The sequence below is a fragment of the Tenrec ecaudatus genome, chromosome 3 (assembly GCF_050624435.1).
Source record: "Tenrec ecaudatus isolate mTenEca1 chromosome 3, mTenEca1.hap1, whole genome shotgun sequence".
NCBI classification, from domain to species: domain Eukaryota; kingdom Metazoa; phylum Chordata; class Mammalia; order Afrosoricida; family Tenrecidae; genus Tenrec; species Tenrec ecaudatus.
This window is the reverse complement of record NC_134532.1, coordinates 140899966-140925928: the sequence shown is the minus strand read 5'-3', so window position 1 is coordinate 140925928 and position 25963 is coordinate 140899966. Positions and strand designations below refer to the sequence as shown.

General features: G+C 42.3%; 1 protein-coding gene across 1 annotated transcript in view; it reads right to left on the bottom strand.

Annotated features, from left to right (window-relative positions):
- Nucleotides 1-25963, bottom strand: part of SCD5 (stearoyl-CoA desaturase 5) — a 197577-nt gene that overhangs the window by 39689 nt on the left and 131925 nt on the right. The window contains exon 3 of the mRNA XM_075544133.1: nucleotides 15734-15939. Coding sequence (XP_075400248.1) covers nucleotides 15734-15939 — 206 coding nt within the window. The remainder of the gene's footprint in view (nucleotides 1-15733; nucleotides 15940-25963) is intronic.

Sequence of the window (25963 nt, the reverse complement as noted above, 5' to 3'; positions counted from 1 at the left end):
CTGTGTAAATTTCCACCTTAAACTCAAGAAAACATTATTTTCCCCCTCCCCGAAAACATTATTTTTAAAAATACAAAAAAAATCAATTTTCCTAAACTCAAAGATGACCCAGAAACAAAAATTATCAGATATGGACTTTAAAATAACCAGTATCTCACATGGTGTTGTGGTTATGCATTGGGCTGCGATCCACATGGCTGGCAGTTCGAAACCACCAGCATCTCCGTGGGAGAAAGACTTGGCTTTCTATTTCCATAAACAGTTATAGTCTTGGAAACACAGGGGTCGACTGACTCAATGGCAGTGAGTTTAGTTTGGGTTTTATTATTCACACGCTAAAGGAATCTAATGCAAAAAAGTAGACAACATGTATGAGCATATGGGGAATTTCAGTTGTGAGGTGAAAAGTGAAAAAGTATATTAAATGTAAACATTATAAATAAATAATATCAGAAAGGATGAATTTTCTTGATGGACATGTTGGCAGAATAAACACAGCCGATGAAAGTATTAAGTAAACATGGAGATAAGTCAACAGAAATTACACAAACTGGAAAGAAGTGAAATAAATCAAGCAATAAATAAATCAAGCAATACTTCCAAGAGCAATAAAACAAAATCAAATGGCCTATGTGTATTAGAGTCCCAGAAGAAAAAGAAGTAATTGGCGGCGGGTGGGAATTGAAGAGGTAGTGCCCCCAATTTTCTGAAATTAATGAAAGGCAAGTTATAGATTCAAGAATTCCAAGGCTCAATGGAAAGTAAATGTCTAGAAAAGAATGATGGAATATATGTATGTATGGATTGAACGATGGAATATATGTAAGAATGGATATATGGATGGATGGATTGAACGATGGAATATATGATGTATGGATTGTAACAAGAGTTGTAAAAACCCCAATAAAATGATTATTTAAAAAATACTTATGCATCATTTTTTATGATTTTACACTTTGACACTTGAAAAACTAAATTACCAGCCATTCCCAATTGCATTGGCTAAACATCTCTACCATACAAGCAATCTGACAGTACTACAAAGCAGATAGAACCAATTAAATTCCAGCACTAAATGTAGAACAATACAATTGTTTGTACTTCATTCAAAGGGAATTTTATAAACTTGATTATAAAATTCATTATGTATAAGGATGTGTGTTCAAGAGCAAGTTTAGTAAATACCCATGGTAAATACCAAAAAAAATCCAAAGCAAGATAAAACAATAACAAAAAATCTGTTCCTTTGCCACAAAGAAAACCCTAGATACTGAAAACCAAAGATAAAGCAAACAAAAGTATCTTGAAAGAGCGAGAAAAAAGGAAACATTACATGCAGAAGGACAAAGATAAGAACAGAGCAGACTTTTCAGAAACTGTCAAGCATCAGACAATGGAATAACATCTTTAAAATACTGAAAGAAAACATCTGCAACTGAGATGTCTAAGACCAGAAGACCTTTCTTTTGAAAATGAGAAAGGTCTCAGACAAACAAAGAAACACTGGAAAAGCAGTGCTGGCACCTCTCTGCCTCAAGAAATAGTAAAGGGTGTTCTTCAGGCCAAAGAAGGGTGATGACAAATGGAAATAGGTATCTGTGCAAGAACTAATGAGGCTGGAAATTAAAAAGAAAAGTCCAGGCAAGTACTGAATATATTTTTATCATGAGCCATGTTTAAATAGCACATAGAGTATAAGTATATATTTTGTTTTAAAAGTATAGCAGGATTCCTAAATTCAAGGCTTTGGAAAGATAAACAATAAATGTTACGATTTTTTTTCTTATGTGGAAAGAATATAAATGATTTTCATCTATTCCTATTTACTTGCATTTACTAAATATTCTACATTGGGCCTACATAAGGTTTTATACAAAGGGGAAAGCAGTAGGATATAAATCTTCTGTTCTGCGTGTGTATTTTTTAAAGATACTATAAAGATTTCAAGAACTCTAAAGTTAACGACATTTTATAAGCTAGTTGATGAAGGGGACAAATAACAGAAAATGAATTGTTTGTTCTGTTTTATAGGACTTCCTCTGCCTATGTTGTCTCATGTACGCAGTGAAAGGAAGATGCTCTCGTAAGGCAAAAAGAGACTTTCCTCTACTGCAGTGGTTCTCAACCTGTCACAGGGCCGCCTGACTCATCACAGTAGCAAAATCACAGTGAAAATAACTTTATGGCTGGGGCTCACCACAACATGAGGAAGTATATGAAAGGGTCATGGCATTAGGAAGGTTGAGAACCACTGCTCTGATGCATAAACCAATGGTAACAGATCTAACTTTCTAGAGACTAAGAATGAAATAGAAGTCGCCCATAAAGGTTGCTGATGATCTGCCACCTGAAGCTAGGCTTTGAAGAACAATTTCAAAAAAATGCCCTGGATGGATTAGAAGGCTCTTCTGTACACGGTCTAGAAAGAGAGTTCAGAATGGACAACATGTAAATAAAGTGAGAGCGATACCTGCTTGTACCAAAATGACTACTGTAACATTTAATCTTGCTTTGACTTCTAGATAATTGTTTAAAACTTAATTGAAAGGAATTAAGATTTCTCTTTGGTAGTAAAGAAATAATTCACTAGTAAGGAATAATTTTGTACCATCACACCCCCCTCCCCACAAAATGCTATTTCTCCTTTGATTTGGCTAATTAAGGTCAAAGAGGAGGGCAAGTATTAAGAATTACAGTCCAAATCCAGGTAACAGTCTATTCAACAGGGAATGGAAAGGATAAGATATAATGTGTACAAAGTATATGAATGTGTATACCAACAAAAAGTAGGCACAGAACAAACCAGAATAACTAATTGCCAACACCTCCATTCTGACTTACAGAGACCCTGCCAAGGTTCCTGAGGCTACATGTTTACAGGAACAGGCAGTCTTAGCTTTCTTCCTAGGGACTGCGGGTGGGTTTCAGCCAGCAACCTTGGGGCTAACAGCCCAATGCTTAACCCACAGTGTCACCGAGGCTCCTTAGTAAGCAGGCACATAGTAGGAGGTTGGTAAATGGCAGCTATTTGGGGCCACAGATATGAATCAAAGATATATGATGGTGCCTTCAGTGCTTCCTACCAAGGAGCTCAGATACTCACCCTTCAGAGCCAGCATTTCCACTGGCACCTGGTGACCAAGGGGCATAGGTTTAACATGCTACTGAGTGACGTGCACAGGTTCCAAAATTTTTTAAAACTGGTTCCTCATCTTGCCAGGGGAATTTCTCAGCCATAGAAATGGGGATTGTCAACGTGGGGAAAGAGCAATGACTGCTAATGCCGTTGATTTATTTTTAAGCAAACACACAGAGGCAGGTTTTTCCAAAAGTCTAGAAGGAAAAGTACCTCTTACAGAGGCGAACAAATGTCTTTGTGACTTGGAAATTTTCAAAAAGTCAAAACAAGCTATTGAATTATATGTGGCATGGGTTTCTCCCCTGACTTTTTAACCACTAAAATAGGGAAATTTTGGTGTTGGTGCTAAAACATCTATATTGAATGATTTCTGTCCTACATCCCCAGAGTTTAATTTAGCTGTTTGACGACAGTGCTCAGTCTCCTTAGCAAGGCCAAAGTCTAATAAGAGTCGTGAAAGGACGTTTTACCTGTTCCACTTATTTTTAATAACTTTTCATTGTTGTAAAAATTATTCCATTTTCATAAAAGGAATCTAATTAAACACAGTTCACACATTCTGAGTTGATGTGATCAAGTCCTGGCACACTTTAGAGATTCAGAATTGTCCTTTCTGACAGCTGCAGAGAAATGGGTAGGAAATTATCCACAGGGTAAAAAAATCGTTCTCCAAAATGTTACAGAACCGGAATAAGATGCTGGTTTGAGATAAGGGCAGAGCAGGACAGAGGAGTCCAAGGCTCAAGCTGTAACCCAGTTAGACTGTCCTTCAAAAATAGAGGATGAAACTCAAGCAGAGGAAATGTTTAGCTAAACAAAGACTATATTAAAAGAATAAATCAAAGCAAGAAGAATATGTGAAGAGAGACAACACAGAGTATCAAAAGAGTGCCCCAGAGCCTTCATCGCATCCTGATCTGAGACCAATGGTGGTGGTTGTTGGCACTGAGTGAACCCCGACTCACAAGGACTATGTATGCATGATAAAAGGAAATGCTGATGGGTGCTGGGTTGTCTTCACAACTGTTGTCGTCTTTGAGCTCAGTGTTGCAGACACTCTATTAGTCCATCCCAGTGAGGGGCTTCCTCTTTTTGTGACCTTTTCCTTTTCCAAGCATGATGTCCTTCTCCCGGGACTGGTCCCTCCTGAACCATGCCCAAAGTGGATGAGACAGTCTCGCTATCCATGATTGGAAGGAGTCCCCTGTTTGTACCCCTTCCGTGACAGATTTGTCCGTTCTTCTGGAAGTTCATTGTAGATTCTTCATCAACACCATCTTTCAAAGTGATGAATTCTTTTTTTTTAACAAGAGATAGTATTTATTTTAGTGCAAAGCAGACAATTGTTAGGCTTCACTAGGTCAGTTCCAAACCAAAGACAACAGAAGAAGAAAGGGGTCTTTCCTGTGTCATCCTCAAAAGGGTTCCTATGTTTGAGCCCATTATTGCAGCCACATTGTCAAGCCACCTCTTTTATGGTCTTTGTCTCTTGATTGGCCTGCTTGACCAAGTATGATGCCCTTTTACAACCACGGCTCTCTATTGACAACATCTCCTAAGTATTGAGGCAAAGCCTCCAAAGGCACCAATTCTTCTTCATTCTTTCTTGTTTATTGTCCAGTGTTCCCATGTACATGAGACAAACGGAAATGGCATGGCTCTGGGTGCACGTTAATCTTCAAAGAGGTATCTTTGCTCTTGAACACTTTAAAATGGTCCTTTGCAGATTTAATGTAAAACATCGCTGGATTTCTCAAGGGCTGCTTCCATGAGTGTTGATAGTGAATTCAAATAAGGTGAAATCCTTGATAAAAGTCAATCTTTTCTCCACTTATTGTGATAGTGCTTACTGCTCCGGTGTGAGAATGTTTGTTTTCTTTATGCTCATGGGCAACTGGTACGGAAGGCAGGACTCCTTTATCATCAGCTATTGCTTCACGACCTCTTCACTTTCAGCAAGCAAGGTGAGGCATCTGCATAGCTTACCTTGTTTAAGTGTTTAAGTGGGCCTCGCTGAATCCTGATGCCATTTTTTTTCAGATAATCCACTTTCTCAGAATATTAGCTCAGAATACAGATTGAATAAGTATGGTGAAAAATACAACCCTGAAACACACCTTTCCTGATTTTCAAACATGCCATAGTTACTTCTGTTTGAGTGACAGCCCTTGGTTTATGTTCAGGTTCTGCAGGAGCTCCAGTAAGTATTCTGGAATTACCATTCATCACCATGTAATCCAAGATGTCTTCTGATTCACACAGTTGAATGTTGTTGCACAGTCAATAAAGCACAGATAACTGTCTTTCTCTTTTTTTCCCAATGTCAGTCAAGAGCCATCTGGTAGCAGCAATGATATCCCTCATTCGATAGCCCCTTCTGAATTCAATTTGAATTTCTGACAGTGCCCTGTCGATATACAGCTGTAACCTTTTAAAAACGATTTTCAGCAAATTTTTACATGCATGTGATACTAATAATATTGTTCAATAATGTTCTCATTTGTTGGATTACTTTTCTTTGGAATGGCACAAATATTGTTCCCTTTGGTTGATCAGCCAGAAAGCTGTCTTTCAAATTTCTTGGCATGAATGAGTGGACACACCCTGCACTTTATCCATTGGTTGAAACATTTTCATTGGTATTCCATCAATCCCTGGGGCGATGTTTTTCAGCAATGCCTTCAGTGCTGTTTGGATTTCTTCTGTCAATACCACCATTTCTTGACTATCTGAAATGGCTGAATGTCAACCTTTTATTTTTAATATACAGTGACTGTATATTCCATCCATTTTCTTTTGATGCTTCTTGAATCGTTCAGTATTGTGCTCATAGAATTCTTCAATATTGCAACTCGAGGCTTGGGTTTTTCTTCTCCCATTCACTCCACCTGAGAGCGGTTGAGCATGTTCTCCCTCTGGGAAGGTTTCCACTCTAGATCTTTGCACTGTCCATTACTATGCTTTACTTGGTCTTCTTGGGCTGCCTCAAGATATGCTGTGCAGATTTTTCTTCATCATTTCGATACTGTACACTCAAGAGCAAGTTTCAGAGTTTCTTCTAATATCCATTTTTGTCTTTTCTCTCTTTCTTTCAGCTTCAACTTCAACGTACATATTAGTAAAAAATTTTCTGGAGTCAGCCCCTGGCCTTGTTATGACTGATGATACTGAGCCTTTCCTTTCCTTCCCGTAGATGGAGTCGGTTTGGTTCCTGTGTGTTCAAATTGGTGAGGTCCATGCATGTAACTGTCATTTATGTTGTCGAAAAAAGGAACTTGAAACGAGTGGGTTGTTGTTATTACAAAATTCTATCGTGCAATCTCCAGTGTAGCTTTTATCCCCAAACCGATGTTTTCCAATGACCACTCCATCTTCTTTACTTCCAACTTTCTTACTCCAAATGCCAGTATTTATAAATGCATCTTGGTTGACTCTTTGGTCCATTTCAAACGGTAGAAGTTGGTTTTGAAAAATCATCAATTTCTCCATGATTAGCATTAGTGATTGGTGCCTAATGTTGAATAATATTTGTTGATTAACTGGTGTTCCTTGTAAGTGTATAAAATACTACATTGTTCTTTTTGACGATGAACGCTTCACAATTCCTCTTCAATTTGTCATTCCCAGGATAGTAAACCATGTTTGTCATTTAAGAAAGGTCGATACCAGGCCATGTCAGCTCATTAACATCTAGGAGATAGATCTTCCAGTGTTCCATTTCATTTTTGACAATTTCCAATTCGCCGAGGTTCACATTTCATGCATTCTTTGTTTCCATTACAAGTGCATGTTTATAGTTTTTTCCTCTCATTTTGACTGTACAACATCAAGAAGTGAAGGTCCAGGAAATGTCACTCATATACATCGTTAAGGTGGACTCCACTTGGAGGAGCGAGCTCTTCCCCAGTCAGATTTTGAGTGCCTTCCAAACTGATGGGCTCATCTTCTGGCACCAGATCACACGGTGTTCTGTTGACATTCACAGGCTTTCACTGGACAATTTTTACAGAAATAGATTTACAGGTCCTCCTTCCTAGTACGTCTTATTCTGAAACCTGTCCACCATGAGTGACCTTTCTGCTTCATACAGTATCAGTGGCATAGCTTCCAGCATTGCAGCAACATATAAGCTGACAGATGAGTGGTGGAAATGGAATTTTCTTAACACAAACCAAACTCAAGTTTAGCTTAACTAGTAAAGAATGCCTTGAGCAATGTCCTTTCTTAAGAACCACCTATATGGGATCAAATTGGCAGCATTAATGTGAAAGTTTAGATAGGAAACTTAGGGGGTCAATGAGCTTATGCTAATGGAGGACGATTAACTTGGGACAGGAGGGTGAAAATGGTTGAAGAAATTGAATAATGTAATCAATGTCTTTGTACGTTGAATTATATATGTAGAAATTGAATTGATGTATATTCTTCTGTGTTGTCCTGAAACAACAACAAAATTCTAGTAATTGTTTTAATTTTTAAAAAGCAGTAGAATTTTGTCAATGGAGATGGAATCATTAAACTCAACTCACTGCCATCAAGTAATGCTGACTCATAGAGACACTATAGGGCAGGGTAGAACTGCCCCAGTGAGTTTCCTAGACTGTAACTCTTCTTAGGAGTAGAAAGACGTAGGCTGTAATTCTTTTTTTTAAACCTCAAATAAAGATCAACTTTATTTGTAAAATTTGCGGGTGGATGCCCACAGGAAGCAAGGGCAGACCTGACAGTGTCTGTGATTATGGAACAGACGCTGCAGCATGATGAGTCAGAGGACAGGGCCCAGGGATCCGTAGGGGGACTGTCATTCTTTATGAGAGTAGAAAGCCCATCTTTCTCCTGCAGGGAAAATTGTGATTTTGAACTGCTAACCTTGCAGCTGTTAGCAGCCCAACACATAAACACTATGCCACCAGGACTCCTTCAATTAACACATAGAGTGGAAGATGGAGCTGGTGGGGTAGAGAGATGAAGATGTAAACTTACAGACATTACAGACTTTTCTGACTACTCTGCCTTTGCTATATGTTAGCAAAGAAGAGATCAATTCAGAGGTTAGACAGATATGACTGGCACAAAATCAAAATTAGGAAGATATCACAGAGAAATGTGATACTCATTCTTGAGAGGGAAAAAAAGAAGACAAATGATAACATACTCGGGGCAAGTCAAAGCCTCAGGAAGATGTCAGCCATTCAAGTGTCTTTCTTCCTGGAGGAGTTAGATGCAAACATTTTCATCTCTTCCCAGAGCTGCAACACAGAAGTGCCTTACTCTTTTGAATCATCTCATCATTCATCTTCACTTAGTTTATCCCATCGCCATGGTGATAAATCAAGAACCTGGTTTGGACTAGACCAGCATCCTTCCTGGTTACTTCAAAAATATGTATGACAGTGTCTGCATGTAACTTTCAAAGGAATTTCTTTCCTAAAATGGGAATCAACGGGACAAGCAGAGCATTAGGGAACAAGACTCTGGAGTTTATCCTCATTCTGCCGTCTCAGAAAAATGACATGAGAGCTCATTTACTGCTTGCTTGCAACTTGGAGACAGAAGAAGACTGGTGGTGCTGTCAGTTAAGTGCTGAACCACAAGGTCAGTGGTTCAAACCCACCGGCCACTCAGTGGGAAGAGGATGCTCTGATAAAGATTTACATCCTCGGAAACCCTATACAGGGTCGCTATAAGTTGCAATCAACTCTAGGATAGTGAGGATTGGGGATATATGGAAACAAAGGCTAACACTTGTTTCACACACACACACACACACACACACACTCAAATGTTAGAAGTCTGAATCGTGTGTGATGACAAATCAATCAGCTTGTGGCAAAAGTTAAGTAACTATCGCAGAGATTTTCTAAAAATCACAATGGGGTCCATTCTGACCCAGGAGACATCCTGTATAGTAGAGCAGAACTCCACTCCATTGGGTTTCCAGTAACTGATATTTTTTTTTTCAGGATGTAGATCGCTAGGCCTTTCTTCTGTGCTGCCTCTGAGCATACTCAACCTTAGCAGCTAAGTGTGTCTTACATGCCTTGGTACTCCATGGTAGAAACTGCTAATTGTCTTATCTACTCATCCTTTCTTCCTTCAAACTGGGGAAATGTATTAACCAAAAGACTACATTTCCCAGCTTCCTTTGAGGCCCTTGTAGACAATGAGAAGGATGGAGATAGGTTGTGTAAGTCATCTGGGAAATCTCCATCCAGGAAGCAGTCTGTCCCCTTTTCCTCTCCCACTTCCCTTCTGGTCGGCTTCCCAGTGGTCAATGTGGACCATGAGATAACATTGAGACTCGAAGGCTCACACTAAGGATGGTGGAACAGGAAGATAAAACGATCCCAGTTCTCTACTGACTCTGTGGTGTCAACACATCTGCCCTGAACTGCCCACCTCCAGAACTCTTCCATAGAGGAGAGAAATAATGTCCTTCTTAATGAAATCAATTCCTAATCAATAGACCCACTATCAACCATAGGCAGGGCTTGGTTCACTTCTAGCACACCCCTAACAGGTGCAGGGCTCAGGCTAAGAGTATTGCCTTGTGACCACTCCTTTTTCTCCCCACCCCTAACTCAGTCCACTTCTGCCCCCCAAAAGCCACATATGATGGTAAGTAAAAATCACACACGTCCTTAAAACACAAAAATATCAAAATGTGATGCTATCGTTTCTCAACCCCCGCCACTCAAATAAATCTATATATTTCTGAAAGTGGTGTTTCCACCTCTCTGACCTTTCACTGAAGAATGTTGCACTCTTCCACTGGTACAACCTCAAAACATACATGTCAGGTTCCTCATACTCTCTTCTTTTTACACAGTCTTTGAGTTTAGGAAATAAAAACAAGTCTGAAGGAACAAGCTCAGGACTTTGGACTCGATGGGGTGAGGCGTCCCAGTGAAGTTTTCATCAGCTAGCCCTTGCTACCCTAGAAGAACAAAGTGGTGCATTGTAGATAAAATCCCTTAGCACAACGTCCTTGGCCTTTTTCTCACCAACACAGTTTGCAATTTTCTTAAACTTTCTTCCTAACAAGCTCAACCCCTCACCCAATGATCATCCTGTGCTCTTTCAGAAAACCCACGAGTTATCCCTTTGGAATCTCATAAACAGTCACTACGATCTTCGGAGTTGCTCTCTCTTCTTGGAATTCATCTTTGAGGTCTGCCCGACCTCCCTTAAAATGCTTGATGCATCTCAAAACTGTTGTTTGATGAGGGGACGCATTCCCATAAACTTTTGTCAAGCTGCAATACTTGGTGAAGATGTCCACTTGAGTTTTGTTAAAAACTTGGTATTGCGATCGGTTCCCCCTTCCTCCCCTCCTCTCCCCACCTTTGCCCTACCCTTCTGGTATTGCAACTCCCATTCCTGTTCCTGGATTCCACGTGTCATGAGCTCTTATCTGTACCTGTGCACAAGTTCCGGTCCAGCCCTCAGTGAAAGGCAGCACTGGGGTCATGATAGTGGGGGGTGAGGAAGCCGCAGGGAACCAGAGGAATACTGTGTGTTTCATCAGTGCTATACTGCACCTTGGTTAACTCATCCCTTCTGTGGCCCTTCTCAGAGGGAATTTCCCATTGGCTACAGATGGGACACATACACCCCAGGGGGGATGAACAACAGAAACCATGGGGGAAGGGAGACAGCAGTCGGTGTAAGATATGAAAATAATAACAATTTATAGTCCATCAAAGGGTCATGAAGATGGGAGGATAGGGAGGGAGAGAAATGGAGGAGCTCAAATAGAAAATAATGATGGCAACATATGTACAAATATGCTTGACACAATAGATGGATGCATTGTTATAAGAGCTGTAAGAGCCCCCAATAAAATGATCTTTTAATAATTAAAAAATTAGTATTAAACCTGACCTCAAAATCACACACACACACCTTTAGCACAAGCGTGATCCTTTTGGCAAATAGGCAACCTAATGAAAATATCCAAACCACGGCTCTATCTTCGTGCATTTTGGAAGCTTCTGCTAAGAGAATACACTGTTGGTCAACCACGTGCTGATCAGAGAGAGGTTTAAACATTTTGTTTTGAGCAGCTCCGTGCTGAAATGAACAGGAGCCTTGGGAGCAGATCTCACTGATTACCCTTCTGTGAGCAGGTGGGAATTCCGGCCAGGAGAACTCTGAGATGTCACTGGGCCCCAAACACTTCTGGGCAACTCTCTGTGTTACTCGGGAAGCCACAGGACGCAGTGTAGCAAGGACTGCACCGTGATGTGTCGATGACTATGACAACGAAGCAGCCACTTCCAGCTGGCGGCCCAATGCAAAGACTTCCATTCTTGTAAGTGATTTGTCTCCTCACGACCCGACTGGCAGGACTGGCAAAGCCAGCTCTGTGAACATGAAATACCCAAAGCACTGTTCTATCTTTGTGTGTTTTGGAAGCTTCCTTTATTCGGTTCAGTGGTTCTAACCCTTACTTTGGGTGCTGGGTTTCTGTGTTCTTGAGGCTGGATAAATACCAAAGGACCTAAGAGCTCATCCGCACACAGGGAAATGCCATAGCCCATTTGATTCAGTAATAGATCATTAAGCAAGCATTGGGCAAGAATCTGAGTCATGAATGCTTCTAAGCCCAACATTGAAGACCCAGGCTCTCGATTCACGTCCTCACAGAGAAACTGGGTTCAATGGGCCACGAAGGTGCCTTTTCTCTGTAAAATGCAATGGTTCTGCAGTGTTTTCGGAAATGACAGGCGTATTAAATCTTCTCCCCTTGACCTTCATTTGGCTTCAGGTCTGAATGTAGGATCTAGTTCCTGCCCAAAGCTCTTTCCTCCCATTTGTCCCTGATGGTTGGTGAGGACGGCACGTCATCGATGTCACTGATAGCCCTAGGCTGTGAAGGTGGAAGTGTTGATTGGGCAAATGTGTTATATGTATTTTTACAATAATATTGAAAGTGTCTTTCCTCACCTCCCTGCCATGGGGCCAGGGGACCCCCCACTGTGCCCTGCTAGCACATGCCTCCCACTAGGGAGAATTGTACGTTAGGGCGTGCGTTTCCAGGGAGTGTGTTAGTTCTAAGACGGCAGGGACCAGTTTCTTTGGCCATATGCGCCACATGGATTCCTAGCGGGCACTCAGAAACATCTGTGAGAGGCCGAGTGGATGCTTTCTGGCAGGCTCAGCCCCTGATGGTGGCGGGACTGGGATGAATGTTATTCTTAGACGACTATTCCGGGAACACACTGAAATAGTCCCGGTGTCCTGCTGCCTGCATGGACAAATAGTACCCAAAATACACACCCAGTGAATCAGCTTGTACTACACTTTGGGGAGGAGGAGAAAGACAAAAAGAGGTAAATAAACCTTCCATTTTTATGGTTGGAGGCACCCAGACTGTTCTACACTCCTCCGTTCTCATTAATAAAATAGAAAATCCTGTGCCTGATCTTCTGAGCTCTTCAAATAACACACGGTTTGATTATCCCAAAGCATTACGAGTGGTACATCAGAATCATTGATAGCCCCTAATCGGAAGTGGCACACACATCTACCCACCGAGTGATGGTTTGAATAAATGGCAACACTGTCAAATGAGGAGTTATCATGCAGCCCTTGACAATGGTGCCTACAACCGAATCTGCAGTTAAAATATAGGACATACAATTACATAGGCATTTGACTGCCATGACGAAAAAGCATGAAAGATGTGCTTAAAAATAGAAGCGCCATAAGATGTTAATAGTGGCCTGATTTATGTGTTAGGACAGTAGATGGTTTTTCTCTATTTCTACTTTGCTCAATACTTGATATTTCCCTTCATGAGATTTAAAACTTGATTCTCACAGTAAAAAAAAAAAAATCGAAATCCAGAGATGACCCATTGTTCATTTACGACATCCCGTTTTGTAAGACGTTTTGGCCGTTGCTGCTGGCTGTGTCTGTCAGAAAGCTCCGCTGAAGGCCATAGGGGGCAGTGGATGGGAACACATGGGATCCTCCAGACTAGCAACTGCCTGAGTCGTAGCAGCCTCTGACATTTTCCATACTTTTAAAAATAATCACATCTTTCTACAAAGATGAGAGACGGGTATTCACTACCGAAGAACGCCAGGCGGAAAGAGCAGGACTGGAAGGGCCCGGAGCCGCGGGAGTCACAGGGATCACAGAAACGAACAAAGTGAGATGTGGAGAGGCTACTTGATCTGCTAGAAGGAACCACGGGGCTCCCTGCCAGGCTGGCTCTCTCTCAGGCCCGCCATGTGTTGGTCCGCTGTACTGCTCCCTGCAGCGTACAGGAAAGGCTGCGCAGAAATGGGGCCCATCGCTAAGCAAGTCTTCCTTTCGCGCAAGGATCTGTGGAGTCAAAGGCATCGCCTCCATGTCCACGTTCAGCCTGAGCAGGCAATGCTGCAGTTGAGTCCCTAACTGACTCTGCCTGAGTCAGTAGGGGTGATCTGTGGTAACCACGTGTTCGCGTATGTATTGTCCTAGGTCTCTAACCAGTGTGGAAGCCATAGCTTGTCCCTTGTGCCCATAGATCCATTGCTTTAGGGAACGAGGTCCATTTATGAATGCCACTATCATAAGGGCCCAGGGCCTTGGATGATGCAGTTTTTGCTTAACTGTCCAAAGGATGATAGTTCAAACCCACCCAGCAGTGGAGCAGAATAAAAGACCTAGTAATTTTCTTCCAGGGAATCCAGGACAGATGGACGCCCTTGGGGCCAATAATGAGAATAGAGATACCAAGGGGGTGGTAGAGGAAGTGGGGGAAGACAAGGGGACAAGTAGATCACAAGAATCTACATATAACCCCCTCCCTGGGAGAACAGAAAAGTGGGTGAAGGGAGACATTGGTCAGTGTAAGAAATGAAAAAATAATAATAATTTATAAACTATCAAGGGTTCATGAGGGAGGGTGGGAGAGGGAGGGAGAAAAAAACAAGGCACTGATACCAAGGGCTCAAGTAGGAAGAAAATGTTTTGAAGATGATGATGGCAACAAATATACAAATGTGCTGACACAATGGATGGATGGATTGTGATAAGAGCCCCCAATAAAATGATTTTTAATAAAAAGATGACTCCGTAGCACATGGGCTCACTGGGAGTCAGAATCAAAATAACAGCAACTGAGGACAATAACAAGTGCCATGGCCAACTTCACAGACCCAGACCAACAGAGAGAGCGTTCACACAGCTTCCAAGTTTAGAGGTGAACGGTAGCTGCTCTGAACTTGGTAGCACAATCCTAGAGGACCTTTCTTCACGTGCTTGTGAAAGTCGATCCCCCCACCAATGCCAATGCCAATGCCAATGGACTGAATATGTTCAGCAGGCACCATGAGGACACACACATTGAGGCTCTCGTGTTATGACCTCGTTTTCTCTACAGAGAACCCCTACTGGTGTAGCATTCCTGGTAGTGTGGGGCGGGGGGTGGGGGGGGTAGGCTTCACGACCAAAGAACTTGAGGAGGAGGAGAAAAAGATCAGAAGAGAGGTCAGAGGTGCTGGAGTCGAGTGGCTGACAGAAATAAAGCACGCGTCTCCTCATCCCAACGCCCGGGGACCGTGAAGGGGGGGGGAGGGTAGCAGAGGGCCGGAGAGAAGTGACAGAGCCAGGACTTGGAACTGGTTCATTTGTTCAACTTTCTGAGAATTTGCACTTCTATCCCAGATACACTGAATCAGAATCCACAGTTTATGAGATCCTCAGGTGGTTATTTTAAAAATAATAATTTTATTGGGGGCTCTTACAACTCCTTACAATCCATACATATATCCATTGTGTCAATCACACTTGTACATATGTTGCCATCATCATTTTCATAACATTTTTTTCTACTTGAGCCCTTCCTATCAGCTCATTTACACCCTCCTTCCCCAATCCTCCCTCCCTCCCTCATGAACCCTTAATAATTTATAAATTATTATTTTTCATGTCTTATACTGACTGCTGTCTCTCTTCCCCCACCCTTCTACTGTTCATCCCCCTAGGGGAGATTATAGGTCAATAATTGTGATGGGCTCCCCCTTCTCCCCCTTCCCTCTACCCTCCAAGGATCGTTACTCTCATTATTGGTCCTGAGAAGTCTATCTGTCTTGATTCCCGGTGTTTCTAGCTCTTATCTGTACCAGTGTACATGCTCTGCCCTCCTAGGTAAGTCTTGAGCACTTATAGAGACAATTCACCTGGAGAGCTGCACATGTACATATGCATCTCTTGGGTATTTTGTTAAACTGCAGATTCTGATTCAGTATTATCTGGGGTAGAAATTCAAATTCTCAGCAGGAGGTCCAACTAAAACTAACTGCTTTGAAGCCCTGGGCAGAACTCAAGCCTTGAAATTAGTCACGCAGATTAGCCTGAAAGAAATGGCAACAGGCTTTAAGGAAATCCACTGCAAATCAAAATTAAAAACAAATGTATGAATAGAGAAAACTAAATGGGGAAAAGGAAATTTAAAAACAGATATAAACCCAAAAATTATAACCCAATTAACAGGATGTTTTGAGAAAAACTACTTGGGGACATTATTGTACCCCATTGTACTGCCTGGTTTTTCATCCTTTCCCCTGAAGGCAATCTCTATGGCAATCATTCACTTACTTTCTCTGGAACTGGACCACAGGATCAGCAAGCAGGTCAGTGACATCAAGCTTCCTCCCCTTCTCTATGACATCTCGATGCTTTCGAACAAACAGCCACCCGATGTGGGAGAAGAAGAAGCCCCGGCGGGCATTATGAGGGTCAGCATCTGTCTCTGAGTACTTGTGGTGGACTCGGTGGTCCCTGCACCACTCAAAGATGTCGTTCTGCAGAGAGAAGGGAAGCTGGAGTAAATATACAAAATCCCTGGTGCCTTGTTCTAAAATAAACAGCCATCTGAAGAAACCAGTTCATGCCGAAGAAAGCACACCAACCTAAGTGTGACCAAAAGGATTTTAATAAAAATCCAAGATCAGAGGAGGGCATATATTAGTGCTTAAATTCTAAGCACCTGGTATGTGGAGGTCTACAGTTTACAGTGGGGGTCCCAACCCCATAGAGAGTCTAATATAAATTCAGCCTCCATTGAGTTTATTCCATTAACAGGCAATGTAAAAGGCTTTGCCCCAAGACAGAGTCTGTTTGAAAGTAAATACTAGCCAGCTCAGGGAGGGGCAGTCTCACCTGCAGGAACTTTCTTGAAATTGGTGAACGAGGGCTAACTGGCCTCAAGTTATAACCCAACCAAGGTGGTCAGAGGCTCCAGAACAAATCCAAAAATCTTTTCCAATCTTTAATAATGTACATACAGATCCCAATTATGGTCCCTTTCCTGCTTCCATAGTCCTGCCCAAAACAGTCATGATTTTGTGACACATTTTCCTTTTTTTTTTTCCTCCCTATGCTGCATAATAAGCAACATGGCCGTGAATTGTTTGGGCAATGTTAGAGTCTCATGCTGATGGTCGTTGTGAAAAACGATAGGGAGGCTACATCTGACCTCCTTCGGCTTCCAGTGCCATGAAGCAGTGGACATACATGCCTACACTCTCCATCTTTATTTACCTATTGTGACATAAACTGTTCATCCCACAACATGCTACTTTTCTGCTGGGCTTTGGAACTCATTGCAATGGCCACATGTAACTCAGACAAAACAAACAACAACGGAGACTTATTAGGGAAGCTAACAGGATACGGAAAATCAGGATCAATAGTAAACAGTCAGCATACCGTCATTGGTCTACAGCAGCACCTCCACTCAGCTAGTGCCCCAGTCTCTCTTCAGTCCTCAGCCTCTTAGCCACATAGTCCCTTTGGCCTCTGCTTCCATGGGCCAGGAAGCAGCCACTCCTCACTGCTCTGCCTCCCAGCCTCATAGACTCAGGCTGCTCCTCCACTCTCTTCCATGGTCTCCATGCCACAGCCACTGGTACCCCTTGTCTCAGCCTGTGCCACTTTAGCCAAAGAGCTTGGCCGTGGCTCTTCTTCTGATGGTACTGGGATTTCTCTGTCTGTCTATCCTGCTTTTGAAATAGCCCATTCTTCCATGGAAGTGTTTTTTTTGTTTATCAGCAGGGCATACCCCCAAGGCAACATAGGGTGGTAACTTGGTTCACATCTTCTAAAAGGTGAAGGCTCAGAATGCATTCCAAAATTTTAAAAATAAAATAATAAAAATTTTAAAAGACTACATCCCATATTAATCCTGTTATTAGCATATCAAACAACACCCCTCAAATGGGATTATAACCACAGGCGCAGAGGCTAGAATTTAAAATACACCACATAAGGAATTATGGATAGAAGGGCCATATTAAGAAATTGGCTACCTCTCAGTTTCCCTCATCTGGGTAATTTAACATTGCCTTGTTTAATACTTAATCGAGAAGTCCCTGTGAAATGAAAACAAAAACCCCGGGGCCTTGTTGAGGCACTAAGAATCCTTCTCCCCAACCTGTACCCACTAGTCCTGTTTACTTCCCCACCCCTGTTTTTCTCCCATTTTCAATCTCAAAATCAATCCTATAGGTTGGTCTGGGGTGGTTTTCTGGGAACGAGAGTAAATCTTCACTTGCAAGACCCTAGTGTGGTAGTTACATAATCTCATGTCAATTTGAGGGTTTTAAGAGTGGAGGGATAGAATTTAGCCTGTCAATCAGGTCACAGCTTCCTGTTGAAGAGCCGCAATTGGAGTGTGGTGACCAGCACCAATGGTGGTAAACCATTGGATCCACAAGACCTTGCACCCACCGGCCTGCGATCGTCCTACATTCAGCATCACTGTCTGTGCTGTGTGAATCTGGAGTGGAATTTCTGGACTAATACCAGACAAAAGGCTAATATCGGACATATGGACTTGATCTGGACTGGGTGGGGTTGTTTTCTCAATATACAATTGCTCTTAGATATATAGCACTCTCTTACACACATGAGTGTCTCTGGATTTGTTTCTCTAATCAACCCAGCCTAATAAAAGAAAATACTGGCAAAGGTGCTGCTGAAATCTACTGGGAAATAAATTATGCCAAGGAAAGAGAGAGCCAGTGTTGGGATGAAGTCTTGGTTATCACAGGATAGAGGGCACGTTGAGTATGAAAGGGTGTGGATTTCTACCCTAGATCTTTTCGTCCTTCCACTCCTACTTTGATGGCCTTCACATCTAACTCTTCTAGAAAGGGAGACTGTCGTTACAGAAGGGTCGTGGGGAGGTGACGAGCCAGTCAGGGTGCAGCGTAGCAACGATGAAACATACAACTTTCCTCTAGTTCTTAAATGCTTCCTCCCACCACTACCACTATCATGATCCCAATTCTACCTTACAATTCCAGCTAGACCAGAATTGGATGTGGAAACACAGGGAATCCAAGACAGATGATCCCTTCAGGACCAGTGGTGAGAGTGGTGATACTGGAAGAAGAAGGGAAGTTGGAGTAGAAAGGAGGAGCCGATTACAAGGATCTACATAGAATCACCTCCCTGAGGGATTGACAACATAAAACTGGGTGAAGGGAGGTGTTGGACAGTGTAAGACATGACAGAATAATAATAATTTATAAATTATCAAGGGTTCATGAGGAAGAGTGGCAGGGAGGGGGGGAATGAGAAGCTGATACCAAGGGCTCAAGTAGAAAGCAAATGTTTTGAGAATGATGATGGCAACAAATGTACAAATGTGCTTGACACAATGGATGGATGGATGGATTGTGATGAGTTGTACGAGTCCCAAATAAAATGATTTTTTTAAAAGAAGAAGGGAGACTGTCACTAAAAGTCTTTTATGAAATCTTTGCAAAACACCAAGGCAGAAATAGCACTGCTTTGTAACTGCTCTAGCAGAATGCAACAGAAAGGGAGAGGAGTGACTCCCAGTGAACTTGGTCGTATCCACCAAGATGGTGGGCAAGGCAACATTCAATGGCATCCCAAGAGACACAGGCACCCAAGGGAGAAGTATCAATATCCAAAGGGGTGGCCAAACTCACAGACCCACAGTGGGCGCGGCACACTTTTGAGACATACACTGGGATGCCTTGACTCACCTACGATGAGTCTGATGTCATCACGACATTTAGACTGCTGTAATTAGTGAAACCTTATCTATAGCCAACATAGTCCTTGGTTGGCACAAATGGTTGTCACTGGACTACTACCCTAAGCGTTGGCAGTTTGAACCCACCCCGTGGCCCCAGGGATGACTTAGGGATTTGCTCCTACAGCCTGGAAATCCCTGCAGGATGGAGGTCTTCTCTGTAACACACGGGGCTTCCATGAGTCAGAATGAATTCAGTGGCAACAAGTTTGGTTTTGTTGCTTTTTTCATAGATAGCCATGGGCCGGGGAGATCTAGGCTTTCAATGTACACCAGTTTTTCTTATCCAACAATGTTTTCAAAACTTTGAGAAAGAAGTGCTTTGGGTAGAAAAATCTGTCTGAAAACAGAAATACATGTAAGGCCTACACTGTTTTTCAAGCAATAAAGGGTGGTAAGGTTTCCTACCATCATATTCAATATGTAGTAATGTTTTCATTAGGAATCTGTCATTTCACAGAGTTCACTGCCCTCACACTGCTAAAGAGGAGGGAAGGAACGGTTTTAACCTTAAAAGTCCAATGATTGTTGGATACAAAAGAGGTTGAGTGTTTCGGTTTCTCTGGCTCACCCAACATTGCTAGAAAACCACTCAACTTTCTAAACCCCAACACCAAACTTTCAAAGTTTTGTTTGACCCGAAGGTAAGGGGACAAGGAGACCCTGCATTGGTCAAATGGCTGAACACTTAGCTACCTAAATGAAAGGTTAGAGGTTCAGATCCACCCAGAGGCACCTCAGAAGAAAGGCCTGGTGATCTACACTTGATAAAATAAGTCATTAAGAACCCTGTGGACAAGTCATTAAGAACCCTGTGGAGCCACACTGAAAGTCTAAGGCTTAAAGAGGGGTGGGGGGCTTGCACAAGACTGCTCTGTCCTGGACTGTGGGAATAGAAATGGACCTATGGGAAACTCACGTTTTGGACACGAATGTGGCTCTACATCATGATTTCTGTTAGTATGTTGTTGTGGGATTTTTGTTTTGTTTTTAATATTTTATTTTATTATTATTCTGTATTCTGGGGGGTGTTGATCTAGACAAGAAAAGCAGTGTGGGAGGAAGTCTTCCGAAGACAGTGGCCAGATCTACAGTTCGTGGAGGGCACAGAAGGGGAGAAGGGAAAGGAGGGTGGGAGGAGCCAACAGTGATGGGTACAGAGAAACAGTAAGCATTCTGCAGCTTTTCTGGGTGTTTTTGATCCATCTAATTGTATCTGAGAGGTGAATGACAGGCAAGCACAATAGTGGTGTAGGAGGAAAAAATAAAAACAAAACCCAATATATATATATATGTGTGTGTGTGTGCATATATGTTTAAGTACACATGTATAAATATGTGTTTGTTTATATATGTATATATGTAACAAAGAAATAGATGGACTTTGGGCCTCTACTTAAATCTTACCTTGGTATAAGAACAGTTTGTTCTAATAATTTGGCATTGTATGGTACCCACCTCGCTGACATGATCGCTAAAGACAAAATCAATACATAAGCAAATGTGGTAAAGAAAGTTGTTGGTGTCTGGCTATCAAAAGCTACAGTGGCTGGGATCTTAAGGCTTAGAGTTAAATAAACAGCCATCTAACAGGGAAGCAACAAAGTCCACATGGAAGAAGCACACCAGGCTGTGTAATCATGAGGTGTCAACGGGAAGAGGTATCAGAAGTTCAAAAAGCAGGCATTCAAAATGACACGAAAAAAACTGGATGTATTGGAGACCCAAAGTTCATCAGCAAATTTCTTGGTTTTTTTGTGCATGTTATTATCTCTGCAGGTCTCTATATACATATATATACATAAGATAGGCTGGAAGAAGAGAAAATAACAGCACCGATGGTCCCAGGGGGACATGGGAGAGGGGGAGGTGGGGGAAAGGAGGTGGTGTTGACCAACCCAGGGACAAGGGAACAAGAAGGGATCCAAAATCAGTGGCAAGGAGGGTATAAAAGCCCTGGTAGGGATTGCTCAGGGGCAATGTAACCAAGAGAAATTACTGAAACCCAAATGAAGGCTGAGCATGATGGTGGGACAAGAGGAAGGTGAAAGAAAACAGAGGAGAATGTACAGATGTGCTTTATACAATTGATGTATGTATATGTATGGACTGTGATAAGAGTTGTATGAGCCCCTAATAAATTGTTTTTTAAAAAAAGAAAACAGAGGAAAGAACTAGGAGGCAAAGGACATTTATAGAGGTCTAAATACAGGCATGTACATATGTAAATATATTTATATATGATTATGGGTAAATATATTTATATATGATCAGGGAGTACTTGAGTGGCGGCCCAATGTCCATCTGCTACCTTAATACTAAACCTATAAATATATGTACATAGATCAAGTACTCCCTGAATTCAAAAACACTTTGTTCTATTAAATTGGCATTCCATGATGCTCACCTTCTCGACACAATCGCTGAAGACAAATGTATGCATAAGCAAATGTGGTGAAGAAAGCTGATGGTGTCCAGCTATCAAAAGATATAGCATCTGGGGTCTTAGGCTTGAGAGTAAACAAGTGGCCATCTATCTCAGAAGCAACAAAGCCCACATAGAAGAAGCACACCAGCCTGTGTGATCATGAGATGTTGAAAGGATGACATATCAGGCATCAAAGAACAAAAAAATCATATCATTGAGAAAGAGGGGGAGTGTGGTCCATCTGTAGACAACTTGCCACCCTCTTACAGAGGGTTGTGGGGAGGAGATGAGCCAGTCGGGGTGTAGGATAGCAACGATGAAACATACATCTTTCCTCTAGTTCTTTAATGCTTCCTCCCCACCCCACCCCACCCCAAGGAATCCAGGGCAGATGATTCCTTCAGGACCAGTGGGGAGAGTGGCAATACTGGGAGGGTGGAGGGAAGGTGGGGTAGAAAGGGGGAACTGATTACAAGGATACATATATAACCCCCTCCCTGGGGGATGGACAACAGAAACGTTGGTGAAAGGAGACATTGGACAGTGTAAGACATGACAAAATACTAATAATTTATAAATTATCAAGGGTTCATGAGGGAGGGGGGAGCAGGGGGGTGGGGAATGAGGAGCTGATACCAAGGGCTCAAGTAGAAAGCAAATGTTTTTGAGAATGATGAGGGCAAAAAATGTACAAATGTGCTTGACACAATGGATGGATGTATGGAATGTAATAAGAGCTGTACGAGCCCCCAATAAAATTATTTTAAAAAGAAGAAGAAACAGGTGTTTAGAGTTTACCTGTGTATTCAAACACAGTGATTAGAAAAAGTGAAACATTCTATTACTGATCACAGATTTTGGAATTGAGAAGGAATTTCAAATACCATTCAAAACTTCTGCAGCCAAAGGGTTAAATGTCTTTTCACCATTCTTTGCCTTAGTTTGTTGCCTTTACTGCAGTAACCATCTGACCTTGACAAAGAAAGAAAGAACACCCTGTCTATGTCACAGATGGCAAATGAAGGCCTGGAAGATATTTACTCGAGTTCATCTAAACAGACGGCCACCACTCGCCCAATGCTCTGCCCTCCAGTCAATCCTGGCTCCGAGGGGCCCTGTAGAACAGGGTAGAACTGCCCTCGTGGGTCTCCAAGGCCGGAATGCTGCTGGAGCAGGAAGCCTCATCTTTCTCCCTCAGAGCAGCTGGTGGTTTTGAACTGCTGGCATTTCTGCTAGCAAGGCAATGAGTAACCGACTATGCCACAGGGCTCCTCAGGTTCATCTAGTAAGACAATACTAGACCAACCTTTGGGTCAACTCCCTTTGATGGAGCTATTTCCCACTTTCTCCTAGAAGTGGAGAATGTGGGGAGGAGCATTCACACAAAACTCTCATTATTCTTGTTAAAAGATTATATCAGCTCTTTCACACCATGTAATTTTATAGCAGCTCTAAATGGAATGTTTCAAAGGGCTGGAAATATTATTGCCTTAAAAGTAAGTACTATACAAGAAGAAAGCATGCCGCTGAAGACAAGTTGGAACCAAGATGTTTATTCCTTCCGACACCTATTACCTGCATACCTTCCTGAGAGAAACCAACCATGTGACTGTAATAATGGAGTAAAGCAAAGAGTTGGCCAGGTTCCAAATAACCAGACACACTTTGTGCCAAAAAAAAAAAACTTGAAGATGCATTTTTTTAATCTTTTGTTTTCTTTTTCTTCTTTTGAAACTCTAAAACTGAGCCAACCGAGAAACTCAATGACTCAAAAGATGAGCAAGAGGTAAGTCAACAGGAGCCGAGCAAGGGAGCAGGGTGCATGGGAAACACCTTTGCACCTTTTCTTTCCGCTTCTCTGAGTTCTCCTTTGGCCCAGGAATGATGGGGTGGGAGAAGCACCTATTTGTGAATTGCATGTAGGTTTGAAAAAAAAGCTCTGTGTACATAAGGTGTGCTTGCCATTGTCAGCATGAGCTTAGAGAGAAGAAGGAAAAGTGAAGGGTTACTGCGAAAGCAGAGAGTGCCTTGGTGGTGCTGTGGGTGCCCTTTGGACCACCAAGTGCAAGGTCAGTGGTTCAAGCCCACCAGTCCTTGCCGAGGAGGCAGAGGTGGCTCTCTGCTCCCACAAAGATTCCCAGGCTCCGAAACCATAAAAAGTCACGATCAAGTTGGAATTGACTCAATGGCAGGAGAATCATGAGGAAGCGGGAACTTGTGGGGACATTAAGTGCAAAAATTAAAGATTCAAGTTCACCCAGGGGCATCTGCTAGCCTCCAGCTGTTCTTCTGCAGAAAGGAGCAGCAGTCTGCTTCCTCAGATTTACAGTCTTGGAAATCCCGTGGGGCAATTCCCTAAGGGTTGGAAATGGACTGCAGGCAATGGTTTTGGTTTTCATTTAGTTAAGGCAGAAGGAGGAGCCTTGGCAATATGGTGCTGAAGTGGTTAATCACTCAGCTGCTAACTGAAACGTCAGAAGTAGAAACCTACCCAGCAGCTCTGCTGTGGAAGACACCTAGAGTTATACTTCTAGAACAATTCTGCTTCTAGAGTTCTGCTTCTAGAATGATTCTGTTTCTAGAATGATTCTGCTTCTAGAGTTCTACTTCTAGAACAATTCTGCTTCTAGAGTTCTGCTTCTAGAATGATTCTGCTTCTAGAGTTCTGGAAACCCTATGGGCAGCATTTCTCTGTCACATGTGATCAACCGGACACTTGACAGCACACAACTATGAGGAAGGAGTCTGGATGGCTTAGCTGGGCTACTAACCACAAGGTTTGAAAAGTTCAAACCCAGGCAGAGGTATCTCAGAAGAAAGGCCTGGTGATTTGCTCTCAGAAGATCACGGTCATAAAAAACCCACGGAGCAGTTCTGTTCTGCACACTGGGGTGGCCACGATCAGACTTGACTCAATGGTCACTGGCTTTGCTGTAGTTCTGCAATTATTTATTAGTTGAGGAGGAGACAGGAGGGCTGAGCCTCAGGAGGCACAGAGTAAAGAGTAATTGCCTGAAGCTACAACCCCATGATGTCCTGATCACCTCTTTTTCTCCCCATGTTTACATAGTGCTGATTGCGCTTGTCTCAAGCCCTGTAAGCCACTCTGTCACCCCTGTTTTACAGGAGATAAAAAAACGGAGGCGGATTCCATCAGTCAATGGATGTCCGTTTTGTTTGCTCAGGTCCTGTGTGCACATTTTGAAAGAGGCATGATGCTCAACAGCAATCTCTGAAGCCTAAAGACACATTCGAACAAATCCATGGCTAAATCCTTAAATTTTTGCAACGAAGAGTTTATAGTTAATGGTAGGTTCTGTTAGATCACAAATGTTAATACACAATCCTAATACTTCCTAATAGTCTCGGGGTAGTGGTTCAAACGGTTAACATACTTGGATGCTAACTGAAAGGTTGGAGGTTCATGTCCATCCAGAGGGACCTTGGGAAAAGGCCTACCTGTTTCCTTTCTGAAGAAATCACCACTGAAAACCCTACCAAGTGCAGCGCCATTCTGATACCCTTGGGAGGACTGAGAGCCAGTACCAACTCAATAGCACTGGGCTGGTTTGGGTTGTAATTACCTTCTAAAGAGAGTATTTCTCACATGTTTATTGATAATTCCTGATAAAGAATGGAGAGCTAGAAGAAAGCTACTCTATTTATTTTTTTAAAGTATTCACTGTGAATCAGGTGAGAGTCTTACATAATCAATTTTACATTGAACAATTCATACCTATTTGTTTCAATCCCCTCAAGTTCTGGAGATTGATGTGTGCATAATCCAGGAGTACCCTGAACTAATTGTTTCCATATTTAGTTCCATTTTCACCACTCTTCTTTCTCCTAGACAAAGAGAGATCAATAGGTGCACCTTAAATAGGTGTTCATGTGCTTTTAAGACCTCAGTTGCTACTACTGCAGCAGTTCTCAACCTGTGGGTCAAGAACCCTTTGGGGATCAAACGACCCTTTCACAGGGGTTGCCCGATTCATAACAGTAGCAAAATGACAGTTATGAAGTAGCAATGAAAATAATTTTATGGTTGGGGGTGTGTGGTTGTGTGACCACATGAGGAACTGTATTAAAGGGTCCCAGCATTAGGAAGGTTGAGAACCACTTTTACTACTGTGTTGAGCCAGTTGACGTTAGCGTGCTCAGACTACGGTCCTGAGCCCTCAGGCCCATGACAGACAGCTATTTTAGTTCTGGGATCCTGGGCCTAAATCAGAAATATATCGGTGGAATGTGGAAGAGGTACAGAAACAGAGAAAATCGAGTTTCGTTATCTGAGGCCTTAGACCAGATGTCCTCAAACTATGGCCCACGG